The 19,684-nt window shown below is 42.9% G+C and overlaps 1 protein-coding gene across 2 annotated transcripts in view; it reads left to right on the top strand.

The window, feature by feature from the left end:
- The first annotated feature begins 1,329 nt into the window (after positions 1-1,329).
- vta1 (vesicle (multivesicular body) trafficking 1) overlaps positions 1,330-19,684 on the top strand; it is a 51,393-nt gene continuing 33,038 nt past the window's right edge. For both annotated transcript variants that reach the window (XM_084376825.1, XM_084376824.1), the window contains exons 1-3: positions 1,330-1,526; positions 12,093-12,187; positions 16,936-17,063. In XM_084376825.1, the coding sequence (XP_084232951.1) occupies positions 1,436-1,526; positions 12,093-12,187; positions 16,936-17,063 (314 nt within the window). In that variant the 5' untranslated portion in view covers positions 1,330-1,435. The remainder of the gene's footprint in view (positions 1,527-12,092; positions 12,188-16,935; positions 17,064-19,684) is intronic.

Genomic DNA, 19,684 nt, shown 5'->3' with positions numbered 1-19,684 from the left:
AGAGGAGTCTTTCCCACACACTCGCAGTATTATCTTGGTGGGTGGGTGGGGGGGTTTGTGCTTTTATTTTGAAGTATCCGTCCTGTAGCTTCCGGTGTAAGCCGTACTGACTCGGTCTTACTTGATCCAACTTTGGCAGCCAACTTGTGATGGTGGCTCGTGTCGGCCCTGCGCCCAGAACAGGAGGACCGACTCTGTGTGTGAAAGCACCTTGGCTCAGACTGAAGTGATGGCGTCACACACACACGACATGACAGACAGATCTGATCTGAAGTCAGTTGATATCTGAGTAACTAAATAAGATGCAGAAGGTTCATTTGTTGCTGGCTGAAAGGATAGATGATGGATATTTTCAATTTCATCGCATTAGGTCTTTTCTTCGATCAGGACTGGAACTTTTCTCTGCAGTCGCATTATCAGATAGTTGGATTGAATGATATCAAGATGACTTCAAGGAATATTTGTATGAATTATAACCAACTTATTAATTTCCTCTTCTCTACATTTGTCTATATTTTTTTTCATCTTTACACGAATAAATAAAAATAATGCACTTTTTGCAGGTACTTCCACTTTAGCAATTACAGAAGTTATACTTCACGATACTTCATTTATTTATCAGGGAGTAAAAGTCTTTGTTTTATTGGATCATATGTGAAAGCGTACAGCCGTGGCTCAGGATGAAGAACAGTCGGAGGGTCATCCCCGGGCCCTGCAGTCTACATGTCGAGATGTCCTTATTGTGTCACTTCAGACACTGATGCTTTTAGCTTAGCAGCTACAGTGAAGATTTCAGCTTACAAAGGGTGTAAATAACATCTTTTCAGGTCAGTCTGTGATCTCAGTGTCTCCGTACAGCAGACGGGCTTATGGAGACTACTGATGTCTTTTTCCTTTGGTTGTTTTTTATGTTTTAAACAAGTCCCCAGCTACTTCAGTTGTTTAGGAGAGGGGTAATGACTGAATTTACACTTTTGGGTGAACTTTTCCTTTAACATCTCTGATTTTGGTTTTTCATATCCAGATATTTTTTGAGAAAAATATGCAAATAAAAATGTGCACAGTTTGGTTTGGAGTCTGTGCATATCTGTGTGAAGCATATGAGGAACTTCCCTTTGAATAAAAACAGTTGTTGTACTTTGATAATTTGTCTTTATTCGTGTTTTCACCTTCAGAATTCATCCATAGTTTTATATAAGCGCAGTGAAACAAGCAGCAGCTGGAGGACAGTTTCTGTTTCAATCACAGGAGTCAGAACAACATGAAATTATCAGGAAGGGCACCTGAACAGCTGGTGACGTCATCTGTCCCGAGTATGCGGCCGCTCCTATTGGACAAACACGCGGAAGTGAGTGGAACACTTGCTAACAACAACAGAGAGGCTGCTCTCACTGTCATTCATGTGTTTTTGTCTCCCGGAGGGTTTTTAACGGACATGGCGCTCCCGGCCCAGCTCAAACCCATCCAGCACCACCTGCGGACCGCACAGGAACATGAGAAACGGGACCCGGTCGTGGCTTACTACTGTAAGTTCGTCTGCTGGCTAATGTTAGCCGTAGCTTCTGTTAGCATCCCAGCTTTGTTTACCTGAGCCGACAGCTGACAGTGTGTTAGCTTAGCCTCCAACTTTTATTTAAATTGAGATTTTATACATAAATTAGTCACAGAGGATGACTTTCATATCATTTCATCGTGTCCAATCGTTAACGAGCCTCCGAGCTGCGGGTTTAAATCAATCTGGACGTTATCTGACGAGATTCCTGCTGTGTTAGCTTTGACAGCTCAAACTTCATTAGCCGGCTAACGTTTCCTCAACGTCATGACAACTGTGATTGTTTGGGACGTTTTCTGACTGTTACATTCACTCAGGCAGACATTTTGTGTCTGAGACTCATACATGTGTTTGTAAGGCTTCACCTGCCCTTATTTTGACCAGCTAACTGCAGCTAAAGTCAGTTACTTTGAGCACGTCAGACATGTAGAAGTTCTCCAGGTATCATCCAGAGGTCCAGAGCTGGTGGACGGTCACGAGAGGCGGCTGAGGTGAACTGCTGGTCCAGCCTGTTTCTTGTGGCTGCGTTAGTCTGGCATGGCTGGCTCAGCTCTAAGGAATGGGCTCCACCCTGCTGCCCTGCCAGATCACTTCATCAGTATCATTACACAACATGTCCATGACTAATGACTTTTTACAGCACACTAATTGTTTGCATCAGGTCTTCTGTTGCAGTCTGTGTGAGAAGACAGATTCCTTCAGCTGGAGATAACTCGTGTTACTCCGGTGTTGTTACATTACTTTACGCTTACACGTTTCAGTACTGATATAGAAAAACATTCATTCAATCATTGAGAAAAAATGTTTTTCTGCAAAACATTTTCTTTCATTTAACCAAAAAGCTAAAGATCTTGATAGAGATGTAGGGATGATGTGTTTTTGTTCCCTCTGTGGGATTATCCAATTGGATTTTGGGATATCACCAAAAAATAATCTGTGGGTCAAACACAAGTTTCTGATCCGTCCAGGTTCTGTTCATCAGATAATCTCCACAGATGAACTCCACTCTGTGATGTTTGAAGGTAAATTAAATGTGTAGCAGTAAAAAGCTAATGCTAGGCTACAAACAGACGACATCACGGTCACATGACTCAAACGTCTCCACCACTGAGCGTCTTACTACACAATTACTATCCAGGTTTCTATAAACTGATCAATGTACAAGTTGTAAAGTCAGAGTGAGAACAGTGTGTAACTAAAGTGGGCCTGTAAAGACGGACTGGTGAGGAGACGAGTCTCCGTGTTCGCTGTGAGGACGTTTAATGTCCCCGACAACCTCTGTAGTCTCATTCAGACACTTGTTAGCAACCGCTAACCGTTTTTAACACATGAAGAGCTTTATAATTACACTGTGGACATTTAATGATGGATTTTTTGTGTTGTAGAACAAAACACCGTATTTCACACATTTAACTGAAAATCATTTAAGAAAACTCACAGACCTTGAGACAGCAGACTACACCTCTCTATAGACCATATTCACGTGGCGGCCATTTTCCTCTGACATCAGGTTCCAGTTCGGATGCTGGGATGAGTTTATGGTGCTTTCTCTACGTATAAATGTTCATTTTACCACTTCCTGATTGATCAGCAACTGAAGCAGTGATGGCTAGTAAAGATCTGGGAGGGCCAGCTGGCCATACTTAAAGGTAAAACAACATAGATGTCAACCCGTTAGCTAACGTTAGCATTCAACCTCTTTCTAGCTAACCGTACAATTTGATTGCATCCAGTGTTTTAGCTCGAAGCGTAAATGAATGTGTTGATATTTTAGAGTTAATTGACTGCTTTTCAAAAGGTTTTGTTAGCTAGGAAGTGGCTGAATGCTAACGTTAGCTGATGGGATAATATGTTGTTTTACCTTGAGATATGGCAACAATGTCCCTCAAAATTTGTACTATCTTTTGTATTCCCCAGTGCTGATCAATGACAAAGTTGTGAATCATGACAATTTGTCAAACTGATTCACTCTACAACCATTTTCCTCTGACGACACGCACGAGGTAGGAAGCTCAAACTGTTTTCAAGAGGATATAATGTCATAGTGCTGTGTTCCAGGTTACAAGTCATATAAACGTGGGAAATCTGACAGATTATTATCATTTCACAACTTCCTGACTGATCAGCAACTGAGAAGACAACAGGAAGTGAAAATCTGGAGGGACATTGGACCATATTTCAAGATAAAACAACCCATTTGAACATGTTAGCCATATATTATTTTTCTGCGGTGTATGAAATAATACATTCAGAAACCACATAAAAAAAGAAACACTACTGAGTGCCAACATTGTTAATATTTATCTCTATACACTCACTATAGCAGCAAATGTGGATTCATCTGCTACAGAAAATAGTTCGATTAGTGCTCAGCTGTTTGTGAACCAAGATTTAATGGAAGCTGGACACCTCAGCTCACCTGAAGACCACTTCTGCTCACAAATGACACACTTCAATGAAATACAACAGTTTCTGTCAGAGAGAAGGTGTGATTTTACACAACAAATACCATTTATTTAATTAAATTTAACGTGTGACCATTGTTCATCATCTGGTTGTCTTCTCTCCTCCGTTAAACAATTTCCTGAGGGTGAACCTTCAGCCACGTGAAAACAAATGTCAGATTTTATCCAAACATTAAAATTCTCTGCTGCAGACGAGGGTCAAAATATTAAAACTGGTGTGTTGATCTTTATTGTGGCCATAAATTACAAGATTGAACAGTGACATGTAGCTTCAGCCCCTCACATCCTAGTATCAGAACAGAAAAAGTGTGACGGGTGAATATTGAGTCAACAAGCTGCTGTTTTCTTTAAATGAACAGTTTAACATGTACAAAGCTTGAAGTAGGTCAAACTATCTGAGATGACTTTTGATTGATAATATAGAGTGCTCAGGCCTCAGTGCAGCAGGGGTCTGCGTCTGACCTAGTTGAGCTGTGACATGGGGAGCTGCTGGAGTGGAGATGCACATGAAGAGGTATGGAAAAGAAAAAACGCTGTCAGATCAAACCCAGGCGTCCTGTGTGCTGACAGAGATGTGAGCCCGTTTCTTCTGACAGCCGGGGGAAAGTTTGTGTAACTGGAAAAGTAAGAAGTCTTTACTTGATAAGTGGCATTTTGATTTCAAGTCATTATGTGGCTGCTCACCAAGTGACTTGTGGTGTTATTTGGAGAGATTAGACACCAGCTGGTATTAAGTGAACTATTCCCACCACTTTACCAGCAAGCTGTTTTTGTTGGACAGGACAGGGTTGTATTAATAACTGCATGAACAGGCGAGTGAATTAAACACGTTTTTCCAGAGCTGATGATGGAAGTTAGGGCTGAGCCATCAGATGGACTCAGTGGAGACATTTCCAGACATTTTTCTGGTGATCACAACAGGTATTTTAACCCAAACCACCTAAACAAGTGGTTATTGTGCCTCAACCCAACCAGAGCACAAGCACAGCGTTGTGACGAGAGGGAAATAGAGAAAATCCAGCCTAAACAAACGTAAAGTTTAAACTTATCGGTGGTTTTGTAGAAATGTATTTAGCTAACATTTATTCTGGTGATTGGGTCGGTTTGTGAGCTGAAGCAGGATGTTGGTGAAACTCCAACTGTGTATTGAGCAGTTTCCTGCAACTTAAAGAAATGAAACAGTTTGTTTCAGTGCAGATAATGTTGCGGTTGAAGAGTCTTTATTGTCTTGTGTACCAGCCCGACCCGTCCCACCGTCAGTCACCTCTCACTGCCGGTGTTCACCCTGACTTGACAGCGTTAATTAAACACACCTACCTCGGTGCTGGTGAGTTTCAGGAGGCTCAGTTTGAGGATTCCTGTCGTGTGTTTGTGGTCATTTCTCGAGTCTTTGATGTATTTGGAAAGTTTCGTTCGACCAATCAGAGACTCAGCATGGCTCATTACTGATCCCTGATTGGCCACAGATGACTGAGGGAGAGGCAGAGGGCCAGCTGGGAAGTGGATTAGACGGCAAGATGAGAGTGGTGTGTGTGTGTGTGTGTGTGTGTGTGTGTGTGTGTGTGTGTGTGTGTGTGTGTGTGTCTGTGTGTGTGTCTGTGTCTGTGTCTGTGTGTGTGTGTGTGTGTGTGCGCGCTCTCCAACAGATAGTTTGGTTTTCATTTCTCTGAGGTGATGGAGGTTGTTGTTTCTGTGACGGTTAATGATCGGATGATTGTAAATTGGTATTTCTGACCGTGTTGTTAACAGCATGTTCAGACACATTGTCTCAGACCTGTCGGTGGTGAAATCAGACATGATGACAAACGTATGTGTCTTCATAACCCGCGTGGAACAAGTCTGTGAGCCGACCAGGCTGTGCTGCTTCTTCTCTGCGTGTTTTTTTCATATTATGACAGTTTTATTGATGAAACATTAGACACTTTAGACTTGAAGCACTGAAAGCAACCTATAAAATAAATGAAGAGAACTTGGCAGGGTGGACACTTCCATATTTACTTAATAAGTTGTGTTTTAAATGGCATGACAGCCTCCTCAAATCATTTCCTGAAGGTTAAAAGCAAACAGAGTGAGCGATGGTTCACTTACTGTGAGGTTTCTGCTTTATTCTGAAGTGGTCGCTGTAAATAAGAACAAATTCTTGGCAAAGCTTTAACCGTTTACTGTCGATGTTTGAAGAGGATGTGAGCTCCAAATTGATGGTTGGACACTTTCCACTTTCATTGGTCCAAAAAATACTTCCAGCCTCAGATAACGTTTAACATGCTGGTGATATCTAAACCTTAATCAGAGGAGGGGACTGAAACCACCTCGTAGTATTCTTAAAATTGTTGTGTTGAGGTAGGTAATAAGGCTCGGGAGGGTCTTTTTCTTGTTTATTTCATGAAATGAAATAATAATATTCAGCCCCGACAATTTCACAGTGTATCTTGTAAATAATGAATGAAGTTACTGCTGCGGTGCCTTGTGTAAAAACACTGGCTCTTAATTTGGAGACGTTTCCTGCTGCAGGTATTTAATCATTTGTCTAAATAAACAGATTATTCAGTGATCAGTGCAGATTACAGACTAATATATAGTGATTCAGGAGAGGTCTGTGTCATTTTAACATACTAATATAAGAATACAGAGCTGCAGCCAACAAGAATCATCATTGTAGATTAAACTGTTGATTATGTTCTCGATTAATTGATTAGTTATTCGGTCTGTAACATGTCAGATGGATCCAGGAGACGCCCCCAAATGTTTTGAGTGTTGAACCCAGCCGTCAGTGGGACAGCCTGGCTGTCGCTGTCATGTCTTCCTCCTCTGACGGGGCACTTGGTGGATTAAAGGAGCGGGGATCAGGCAGTCGGGCTGTTTTAACAGAAGAGAGCTGCGTACACTGTGAACGGCGTGTTGGCTCAGTTGGCAGCAGATAAGCGGTTTAACTTTATCTCAAAGTGAGAACAAGCGTTTCTCATTGATGTTTGATGCTGTGTGATAGAAGTGATTGACAGGGCTTCCAGGAAGGTGAAGAATGGGAATTGATTTGGATTACTTCCAAGTCTTTTCACCTACAAAAAGGCAGCGTACACGCTAGCTGTTTCCTGCGAAGGGTTATTCTAGAGCCGTAGGAAGTTGATCAGGCTGCGGGCGGCTGATGTGAAATGTTTGGCATGCAGCCACAGTGTTTGCTGAAGTGGACCAGTGATCCAGCCAAACCACTGGAGGTCAGCAGCACCATGCGTCTGGGCCTCTGAGCCTAGCTGTGACTGTGTGTGTGTGTGTGTGTGTGTGTGTGTGAGGCCATATGTTGACATGAAGGCAGGAAGCTTGACTTGTTTAACTGAGTGAGATTGTGTGAGAGAGGAAGAGTTGTGGAGCATCAACATGATGGGCGAGGCGAGGAGAGGCAGTGTGTCCTGCCAACAGTCGTGCTGCTCGACAGAAAAATATGATGAAATAGATTCTGAAACATAAATTGGACCAAGAAAACCTGTGTGTGTGTGTGTGTGTGTGTGTGTGTGTGTGTGTGTGTGTGTGTGTGTGCGCTGTGGTAATTACAGACAAGTTATCACTCTTCCCAAAACAAATCTGAGCTCTCACTAACCGACTGAACAGATGGTGTCAGATCTGGCCATCCAGAAGAGTTTGGACCGAACAGATTGGAGCGACTCTGGAGCACAGTCGACTCTGACCGAGCGCGACTGTGTGACATATTAAAAAGTCTGCTTATATTTTGAAAGTATTTTTTAGAGCAGTTTAAGGGGGGAGATGTTGTGTGCACGCCTCAGTTACAGGGGAGCCCGGCATGTTTTATATCTTCCTTCTTAATAGCTAATTTCATGCGTAGACTTCTGAAATGTATCTCTAACAGGTGTTACTTTCATTGGTCCAAAAAATACTTCCAGCCTCAGATAACGTTTAACATGCTGGTGATATCTAAACCTTAATCAGAGGAGGGGACTGAAACCACCTCGTAGTGTTCTTAAAATTGTTGTGTTGAGGTAGGTAACAAGGCTCGGGAGGGTCTTTTTCTTGTTTATTTCATGAAATGAAATATAATATTCAGCCCCGACAATTTCACATTGTAAGGCAGATTATCAGGGCTGATATTCAGCATTACTCAGATTATCAGTATAATATAAATATGCCACTTTGGCTCTGATGCAGCATCACAAATAAAAGCCTCTAAACACTGAATTATCTGAATCTGCAACTAGTATTATGTGTATTAAATGTATTATTACATCTGTCACCACGGTGGAGACGAGGTCGTGTGGCCCGGCCACCACTCGGCGATGCCTCGTCCTGCTCAGTCGTCTCCTGGAGCCACACACTTTACATATATTATATAATTATTTGTATCAGATATTCTGGTTTCAGTCTCCTTGATGTCTAATAATCAGCATGAACCCTCAGAAAAACACATCGGTCGACCTCTAGTGTCACAGCCTGGTGTGTCTTCTTCTTCTGCCCCATAGAGCTCCTTATAAAACACATTCATGAGCCACACTGTCAATCCTTCATCACCATCAACACACACACGGTAGTTTGTTTGAACTCAATCACACACACACACACACACACACACACACACACACACCGTCCTGCTGCCACAAAAACTCAGTAGAGCGCCACATGTGAATAACGTGCCTCTGATGACAGTCCCCAGCAAATGCACTGTTTCCTCCTGTTTGCAGCGAGCAGCTGCTGTCGAGACTCACTGAACCTTTTTTAAAATATGAGCAGTGTTTTTCAAGATTTACATCATCAGATTAACATATTGTGACAATTAGAAAAATCCTTTAAATTGTAATTTTGACTTCATAGTTGTTTATTATTTAAACGATCATTGTTACTTAAAGGTCTGATTTGTGAGAAAGTAGATTTTCGGTCTCATTTCCAGCTCGTCTGTTACTGACACTGACCAGATTTGTCAAAAATCTACTTTCTTACAAATGGATCTTAAACAGCGTGACGCTGAATGAGCTGTTTCTTCATTTGTAGCTAATGAAGAGAGCAAACATTGAGGTTTATCACACATTCATCTCTGAGCAGTAAAACATCGGCTCAGTCTTTGAAGCTGAATCAGATGTTGTGCCTGCGTCCTTTTTGTTTGACTGTTGATGTATTTTGTCCACCAGCCCTACATCAGCAGGCCTATCTAAATTAGCCTGCTAATGCAGGCCAGTATTTTACCTCACCTCCACCCCAGAACAGGCCGATCGATAGCGGGTTGAGTCGCGGCCGTGATTTGTTTAGCTGTAATGAAGCGGTGTAATTCATCAGCAGCTCCGTGGCTGACAGTGTTTGGCTGCGTTTCAGCTGCTGTTTCACACAGATTGGATCGGTGACATTATAAATGATCTGCAGCTCGGGCTGAACACAGGTTCACTACCTCTGTCTGGGGACAGACACACACAGTCCTGTTTACTTTCATCTTAAATGTATTTGTGTATAAGCGTGCATAATGGCAATTTACTTGGTGCTCAAAGTGTTTCACTTGACTTGTTCTGTGCCTCCTGGGCTCAGAAGACACCATTTAACTGAGCTGAGCCGACTGAGTATTTGTCTTCAGAGCAGTTTGGACTGTGAATATTGTGATAATCAGCAGTTACTGAACGAGCAGAGACGGCTGAGTGTGCGCGGCAGTTTGGAAAGATATTCAGGTGTTTCTTCCATCCTTGAAGTCGTGGTCATTAGGCCCGTCACCATTTGATTCTTTATCGGAAAATTGGTGGAAATGAGGTTTCAGATTCGATCATTGAAATCAACAGCAGGTTTGACAATTCTTCCGTTTTCTCTGCAGCCCTGCAGAGGACACAGTTAGCTTAGCGTTAGCCTGCAGCTGCACATCAGACATGTATCCTATATGTTATATTATTATATATTATATATTATATTATATTACTATATGTTATATTATTATGGCCATTTGCACACTGTTTTGGACTGAAGCAGAGGAGCATTGACTGAACATGATAGATCTACATCTTGTTGAGAAAATGACTGATATAAAAACCACGTTTGTCCACAGTACCTTTCATAAGCACCAGGGGGCGCTGTCTGTGGAGGAACATGTGTCTGACAGAACCAAACTTGTGTCAGTTGTTCACTTTCTGTGGCCTTACATCCTCTCTGCTGTCAAAGCCCTCTGTGTTGCACCTCATTGTCAGCGCTGTGCGGCTGTGAAACACAAAGGATTTCTTTGTCACTTGACGACCGGCCGACTTGCTTTACCGACCGCTTCAGAAGACTTACTGGCTGTTTGCCTCTCTGGACTGACTGTCCGACTGCCTCTGGGGCAGCCACTTGAGTCCATACATACATGTGTGTCCCGCTGGTGTTTTTTTGGAAACACTGAGTGTTTGGGGGCTGGCGGCCCGGCGGTGACTCGCCATCGTTCTGCCCTGTGAAGTGAGACATTGTTCTGCTGATGCTGTGCAGGACAGTGACATGAGCTGTGACTCAAACACCAAACATGAGGTGGAAACAGACGGCTCTCCGTACAGTGTGGAGTACAGCGAGATGTGGACTGTCAGCGGGTAGCAGACTCCACCACATGACAAAGCTGGGTGTAGCAGCTGAAAAATGACTGTCAGTATTCATGTTTGTGTACGTTTGCTGCATCAGTTCAGCCGCAGAGTCAGCGACACGCTCAGCCTCTGGAAACTCGACAAACTGCTGCTCATTTCTGTGGGTAAATTGATTATAATGCCGTTTCTCGCACATTTTAGCTTCATCAAAAAATTGCAACATCTGAAATTTGGATATTTCACTTGGCCATATTACGATTTTGGATTGTCTTTAAAGGAGCAGTTCACTCAGAAATATAAATTCAGTCGTTACTACTCAGCTCCACGATGATGGAAAGTCGTAGACATCTTCACATCAGGGCTGCAGTTATCGATTGTTTTAGTATTTAATTATTGCGCCAATTAATCGAGTAATCAGATAAGGAACAGTTTTTTTTCAATAAATTGCTCTGCCTTATTTAAGAGCAGTAGTAATAAACAAACAAAAAACAAGATGGCTCTCTCAAATGAGCGTGTGTGACTGCAACTTTACAACCTTTTACTCACTGTACTGCGTTTTCTTTTCGTCTTCGACTTTGGACATGTTCTGTCGTTTCTGTCTCTGGGCCGTCTTCCATTTTCCTTTTGTAATCCACGTCACAACGTGTCGACAGCAGAAGCAGGCACACACATGGACAAAGATCAGCACGTCAACAACATGAAAACAAATCTGTTTGTTGATCACAGCCCGGATTCTAACGCTAAAAAAATATATTTATTGATTTACAGTCGCATCAACATCAATATATGCTTTTCCTGTATTTGAAATTCAGTGCTCCAAAAGCACCTGTTTGTCACGCTCCACAGGTGAACGGGTTCGTTGCTGACAGGTGATGGAGTCATGACTGATGGTGTGAAAGGCTCAGCCTGTCTTCAGTAAACACAGCTGATTAATAATGATTGAGTCCCGACTGTGTGTCAGTCAGGACTGTATGAAGATGAGTGTGTGTGTCTCTGCTTTCACTGGGTTTCATTTACAATCAGTAAATCATTTGGTGAATAGTTTGTTTGTCCATCAGTCGAACCAGTCAGACAGACAGACAAACAGACAGTCAGACAGTCAGACAGTCAGTCAGTCAGTCAGTCAGTCAGTCGGATGTCTCTGCAGGCTCTCTGCTGCTTCCCGGGTCGTCTCGCTGTAAGGGTGAAGCCTTACATCATGTGAAGAGAAGACTCTGACTGCAGAACTAATTGACAGGTGAGGGATTGTGGGAGTTGGAGTTCTGACAGAGAGTCTTCTCTGTACGTCGAGGCCTGTGGTGGCTCAGGTGGAAATCTTCTCCTCCATCTACCTCCTGCTCCGCTGTGGGTTTGTGTTTGATCCGTTGTAGAGGAGATGGAAACATCCGCAGCTCTGACGCCTCGCAGTGAAAGATTCATCAGGACTTTGTGTAATGAGTCTTCCACATGACTCGGCCAGGCCTTTGAACACGGCTGTAGAGGGCTGGAGTTTACTGAGCAGTAAAAAGATGTTTCATTCTGTTCACCTTTCATCTCTCCTCTCCCGTCCTGCAGGTCGGCTCTATGCTATGCAGACAGGCATGAAGCTGGACAGTAAAACACCAGAGTGCCGAAAGTTCCTGGTCAAACTCATGGACCAGCTGGAGTCGGTGAGTTCGACCTACTTTTGCTATTTTATGGACCCACGGTGCCTAAATCCTCCATCACAGTATGGAAACTTCTGTCATGTTCGTATCACATCTTCTCTTCTAGATGCAGTTTGCTCAGTTGTTGAATTGTAGATGATCACATTAGCATTTTTATGAGCATCTGAAGGACTTCTCCTCAGGTCACCTCACTTCCAGCCCGTCATAATTCATATTATACAAAGACTTTCAAAATAAAGCTCACTGACAAACGTGTCACAGATTTTGACATATTATGACTTTTGGACTGTTTTTAATGTTGTGACTGTCACAGTTTGGTCAGGTTGAACACCTGGCAGTGAATGCGTCTCAAGTGACCACATGTGATTGGACCTCACTTCCCCGCTCTGTACGCACATACACACCTACATCACTGGATCAAGATCAAGAAGTTCATGTAGAACATTTGCTGAATTTACAAGAAGGTCCAAATAATGAAGAATTATCCAGAGACAGTGTTTCACACAGTTTATAAAGTTTCTCTTCCAAGAATGAAAATGCAAACAGGGAGTTGGGCTCAAGCGCTGGGTCGCCCTGTGCAGCCAATTAGGACTCTCTGATGGGAAACGATGAAATCAAGCTGATTTTGTCTCTTCGTCTGTCGCGTCACATCCAGCGAGGACACAGGGTGAAAAGTGGAGACTAAAAGTTGAGTTTTGTTCTTGGAAACAGATGTTTGTCAGCTTTAGAGTTGTTCTGGAGTTTTCTATTACATCATGTCAGCTAATAATCAGAGGGGATTGTTTATTTTTTGTCATTCAGTGCATTAAAAACCACAAATCATGTAAATGAGACTGAATGCAGTAAAACAAATGTTCACAGGCACATATTCAGTTAGTGTGGCAAACTCACACGTATGTAAAAGAGGCTGTGGTTCAACAGGAGCCATACTAATTAGATTTTATAGAGTTGTTATGAAGAGGAAGGAGGAGGTGAGATGAGACAGAGGAGTCCCAGCAGGGCGTCAAACAAATGAGCCTTTAACTGAGAGAACGAGCCGTCGTGAAGCTGCAGAGAACATCCTGGAGCCTGATGTGTGAAGGAGATGTTTCAGTCATTTCTTCATCAGCAACTACATGTAGAAGATTTGGAGGCAGTGTGAGAAGATCAGCAGTCAGATGTTTAACAAGTCAGGAACATGGAGGGTTTTTACAGAGGGGGGAGGGAGGTGAGGAAGTCCTGCAGCAGTGCCGGCTCACTTTATTGATCGCTCAGAGCCAGTGAGAGGAAGCACAGGACACGGGTGAAAACATGCAAACACACCGAGGCTCCAGGGATCGTCATTACTGTCACACACTCAACAGGACGCACGTCCGCTGCTTTGATGTGTGTGTTCTTATTAGCTGTTCCTCGTGGCTGAAGTGTGTGTCTGTTTGTGCAATCTCAACACAAATAGACAAATAGACACTTTTCATGTCCGTCACAGTGAACGTTGCCCTCACAGGTTACTGTTACTGTACAGAGGGTCACCGAGAGGCATAATTACAGAACATGCGTGTGTTAATTGCAAGTCAAAGAAACGATTGTGTTCACTTTGACGGCCCTGATTTAAATATATCGTCCAAAAGGACGGATGGAGAACGTCCACGCAGCTTTGATCAAACACGTGAATATACTGTGAATTTATTTTTTAGCATTTTTTTTCTTCCACTCAATCAGACAAAAGATGAGTTATAAAGTTTAAAAACAGGTGAGATCAAATAATATTGATTAATCTGCTGATCATTTTCATGATTAATTGATGAATCCTTTAATATATAAAAAAGAAACTCATCACAATTTCCCAGAAACCAAATTGCAACAGTCTGAAAACACAAAAACTCTTCTTTTACTGTCATAAATGACAAAGAAAAGCAGCAAATCCTCACAAGAAGAAACTGGAACCAGCAAATATTTCCCATCAATCACTCGACTGATCGTTGCAGCGCTGTTTAATCTTCACAAAGTTCTGTGTTTGTGTTTCTGAAACGTGGGGAAACCCTGAGGTTTTTGTTCATACAGTCCGTTTCTTGATGAACTGTTGCTGGTAGTTGTGACTCATTTCTACAGAGTGAGCGAGTCAGGACACAAACCACAGCAGCTCCTCTCCTCGATGACCTGGCTCGTACATACAATACATGTTGGACTCATTAATTCTATTTTCCACCGCCATCGCCGGCTCAACTCTCCGAGGCTTCGCTCTCACTGGGACGCTGGAAAATCACTTGTTTAAGAATCAGTTTAAACAAGGTGGAGCCGGCTAAATTTAGAGGTTTGCCTGCTGCAGTTTACAGAGAGTCTAAAAATACATTCACACGTTCTTTATGACGTTAGGATTTAGATATTTAAGGACAATTCAACTGGAACTTGATAAATAAGAGTGTTTGTAAAGATCCTTCTCTGCTGTTAATCTGTCGCACGCTGTCTCCTGATTGTCTTTGTGAATCAGCCGGCTGCTAACATCAGCAGCACTGATGACCTCTCACTGTCCCTCAGAAGATCTCACCGCTGACGTTCATGTCGTTCAGTATTCAATCACAGCTGCTATTTGACTTCTGTCCTCTCCTCTCTTTATTTGTGTTCTCAGATCTAAACCTGTGACATGACTTGTGGTTACTTGGTTGTTTTGTTGTCCAGTCCTAGAATCTGTTAAATCTTAAAATACTCAGATATATATCATCTATCACAATAAAGCCCAGAGTCAATACACATGTAGTCTTCATGGAAATGTTACCAATCACTGATCTGTTGAGAGATAAACCACATCAAACACTTGTCTTTACCTCACTGCTGCTCTAACGTAAAGACAGATACTGTGTAGTTTTGTAGAGGAAATTCAAACTCAGTTTTAATATTTAAAATATTAAGGCAAGTTTATTTGTACAGAACAATTCAGACACAAGGCAACTCAACGTGCTTTACAGGGACATTAAAATACATTCAAAACAAGCAGGAAGACATCAATAAACAAAACAATATAAATTATAATTATTAGAAAATAAAAGTCACGGTGCAGTTCAAAGCCTTGAAATGTCTTCGGTGAGCAGAAGGTCTTCAGCCTTGATTTAAAGGCGGTGCGAGTCGGAGCAGAGCTGCAGGGAGTTTGTTCCAGATACGTGTTGCATAATTAATGAGGTAATAATACAAACTTTCTCCATAAGTGAACAAACGAGCTGTTCTCAGAGGAAAATAAGGTCCCAGAACACTTTGAAGCTAGAGAAGGTGGCAGGGTCCGCCACATATAAACAAAGTCAAACAGTATAAACTGTCAGTTTGTTTATTCAGTCGTGAAGACAAAGCGAGTTGTTTCAGTCGGTGAACATCTTTCTCTGCTCATCAGAGAGTCGCCTTTGAAACATGACTGCAGCTTAGTTTTGACTCGCGGCTGCTAAACATGAAGAGTTTGACCAAATCAAGAGGAAACAAACAGGAAGTTGAACCTTGAGGCCTGAAAGGACATCACGTGGCTCAGAGTGCGACTGCTCTGGTTAGACATGCGCCAAAATATCTGTCAAGTTGGATTTAAACACTGTGATTGGTCGAACTCGTGCGCCTGATGTTCAGCAGCTTTTTCACAAAAACCAACTGGGTGTGCAGACGGTTGGATCTTGAACAGATTTTCGACTCTCTGGAGATTATTTTGTACAGTTTTATAATTAATGGTTGTCATTACACTCCAATAATATCTGAGGTTGATTTATTTAGTTTCTCACAAACAGTGTCGGCAATTTCTTTAGTGCTCTGTGATTTCAAAACAAATGTTTATATGTACATTCATTTCTGTTTTCAGTTGTTAAGAAATTAAATTAAAATGTGTTATTGGGTGCAACTAAAATAAAAAGTTAGGTGCACCGATGCAACCAGTGTGTACAAAGTGAGTCTGTCGACAGAACGAGACAAGAACTGAAGGACGAATCCTTCTAATTCACCGTAAGTGAGAGTTTCCTTTGATCAGACTCTTTATATTCCCCGACCGGTCGTCCGTCCTTCATTCTGCACTCAGCCCAGTGGTTTTACCTTCCTCTACCACACACACACACACACACACACACACACACACACACACGGATTGATTAAGTCGGTGAACAGTGTATCTATTCAGGCTGGTCGTGGTCCACCTGCAGTGTGTTTGCTTTAGTGGTTTTACAGGAAACCTGAAGCCGTGCTGGACTCTGTAATGGAGAGAGAGACCCACAGCCCGGTGGAGAGTGTTTAATGGAGTTACAGGTGCAGAAAATGCACGTCAAGCGACGGCAGACGGAGGTACACGAGATGGCGCCCGCGGAGGCGACGGCCCGATCGAGTCCAAATGTTTGAAAATCGTGAAAATGTAAATTTGGAAAATCTCATTCAGATGTGAAAGGAGGTGGTGTGTGTGTGAGTCTGTTGGCACATATGCACAGTGGAGTTTCCCACACTGGCCCCGCCCACAAGGTCCCGCTCGGCCAATAGACATCGTGATGATGTCACAGATGTTTAAAATCGCTTCCCTCAGCTTGAGGAATGTTCGACAAATATAAAACCTCCAGGGATCAAACAATCATGAGAAAAAGAGTCGGAATCAAACTTTTTAACTATTTTATTTTTATTTCAGTTCTGAGGAGTATCCTGCATATTTGACCTTTCACAATAAAAGTCTGATGTGTGTGTGTGTGTGTGTGTGTGTGTGTGTGTGTGTGTGTGTGTGTGTGTGTGTGTGTGTGTGTGTGTGTGTGTGTGTGTGTGTGTTCCAGATGAAGAAGGACCTGGGTGATAACGACTCCATCAGTCAGGAGGTGGTCGGTAACGCCCACATCGAGAACTACGCCTTAAAGATGTTCCTGTACGCCGACAACGAGGACCGAGCAGGACGATTCCACAAGTAAGGAACGAGTCTGAGGTCGGACATGTTTCCTCTGTCCTGACCCTGCTTCCTCCCTTCTCCTCCTCGTCCTGTCTCCTATCTCCTTTCTCACTTTCCTTCCTGACCCTCCCTCCTTCACTCTTGTTTCCTCCTCTTATCTCCTGTCTTCTTTCTTTTCCTTTCCTCTTTCCTTTCCTTTCCTTTCCTCCCTTCTATTCTCTCCTCATCTCCTATCCTCTCTCCTTTCCTTTCATCCTTATTTCCTTCTTTACTTCCTCTTCTTATCTCGTGTCTTCTCTCTTTTCCTTCCTTCCTTCCTGATTCCTCCTATTTCAACAACTTTTCAGCACAATGTGAATTTAGCGGTTTAAGGGTTACACCTGTCGTGCACTTTGTGACATCAGAGTCTACCTGATGTGTAATTATAGTTTGTTCAGGAGAAGACTCAACGAGCACCTTTAAAGTTGAGGGATTACTTCTAACGCTCACACTTTGTTCACACAGTCGAGGGAAGTAAACCACGCTTCTCTAATCTCCTGGGTCCAGTCCAGTGAATTTTATTTTCATGACCTAGATTTCCATCAGAGGCCTGTAAGGTCTGTACAAGCGGTACCAGACAGTGTTGGGGTCAGCGGGTCAGTTCTCCTTCCATGGAAGTAAAACACCTGACTTCATGTGGAAAGCTGTCAGGAAACCGCCTCAGCCAGCCGGGCCTGGCAGCCTGCTGATCCACGTCTGTGTGTGTATTTCATATGAGGACGTACCAGATAAGATTGTTTTGAGCATTTCCCCTCCGGTTGAAATCCTTCCAACGCTGCACTTTTGAAAGACCACAAACAGAACTTTTAACCTTTTGAAGTGTTTTTGATTTTCTCCATTGTCGTCACTTTCCTTTCCACTGAAATGTGTAATAACCTACAAAGAAAAACAACAGAGATACTGTACAAGTGGCCGAGTAGACTCACTGCACAGTGTGACACTGACCCGTCAGCCAGATGTGACTGTTGATGTCGTGCAGATAATCCATCCTTTCTTTAGGTTGTAGTAAGACGTAAATAAAAGCTTTGTAGACTGTAACTCAGGGCTAAACCAGAGTGGTTGTAATCATGAATAAATCTACCAGGTTATTATTTCAGTCATCATATTTGAGAGCGCAGACCGGCTAAGAAACCAGATTGAAGTTGAAAGAAAGGATTAGCTTCACTGGCTGATCTGTGACTCTTAAATTTTCCTCCCTGCTTCATTCCTGTCCTTCCACTTATCATCTGGAATAAGATATGTGGAGTTTTTAAGAGGTCTTTTCCTGACAGGAAATATCTGGGAATTAAATAAGTCCTCACAGAAGAAAGAATTTTTATACGTTTGTCATACGGTCACGCTGCATCTCAGAGTGATTCCTCCTGTGCTGCTCTTCATGAGCTGCTTTCTTTCGTGTGGTGATCAGGCTGTACTTCAGAAAAATCTATATTGAATCTCACAGCTCGACATCTGGACGGACCTAAACCCTCGCAGACTTACTTACGTACTTATGTCTCAAATTTGTGAAATGTGAGTGTGGACTTTGGGATTGAGCCCATGAATTAAGATAATCTTGCAGGTAAAGACGGTTAAAGTCTCCGTCTGTACATCACCTGAAAACACATATCACACTGCCATTCACATACACTGGGCAGGTTGTACACAGGAAGCGGATCGTATACTCCAGCCGGTTGCTTAGTTACAGAAAATACTCTCTTCGTCGTCTCTTTTCCAGCACTGTTTTCAATCAATGTCCATTTGTGTCTTTAAATATAACGTCAAACTATATAACATCCATTCCATCAGTGTACAAACTCAAATACTCAAATATCACAACACATTCACTAATGATGCTACGAACACGGATGAACCTGTGTGTGCCATCGTGTCCATAAAGCTCCAGATCATCCAGACGTGAGCGCTGAGCTCAGAGCGTGTTGATGAAGGTTTCAGTGAACTGAAACAAGTCCAGTTGCCTTCGATACAACACTTAGAATAAACTAGTAAAACTGGTGATGGGAAAGCAACCTGGCGTGGCCCAGTTTGACTCGGCGTGGCCAAAAGTTCTGGTGGGTAGACGGCATAAAGCACACCTGTGCACCAGTCTTCTTGATATGTCACACCTGTCAGGTGGACGGAGCATCTCAGCAAAGTGCTCGCTAACACAGACTTCACCGTCTCTGTGCACAGCAACAAGTTTCACATATCTTAGTTCAGCTTGTAAGAAACGAGAGCTAAACCTCAAGTGTTGTGTTCATGACTCTATTTTCTCCTTCATGAACTCTTGAAATGACACATGAAACTTTCTTCAGGGACAAACAGGAACCACAACAGGAAGCCAGTTTCCCTCCCTGTTAGTGAGTGTGAGTGGCAGGTCGTGGCCGATGAATGGATGCAGGCGACGGGCTCTCTGGACCTGTTTGTGCTGTAAATAAGCACTCAGAAGCTCTCTGTTCCCAGCAGGTATATTAGCAGGAGCAGGTTGTATTTCTGTTCCGCTGGAGGGGAACACAAACAGTTTAATGAGAGGCAGCGCTGTGTTATGTCACCACACAGACGACATCGCAGCTTCAGACTCGGTAAACAAACCAGCACATGTCGGCACATATACACAGGCGTAA

The sequence above is a fragment of the Pagrus pagrus genome (genome assembly GCF_965226575.1).
Source record: "Pagrus pagrus genome assembly, chromosome: 16".
Lineage (NCBI taxonomy): Eukaryota > Metazoa > Chordata > Actinopteri > Spariformes > Sparidae > Pagrus > Pagrus pagrus.
Note: the sequence above shows the minus strand (reverse complement) of the source record. Positions and strands in the feature narration are given on the sequence as shown.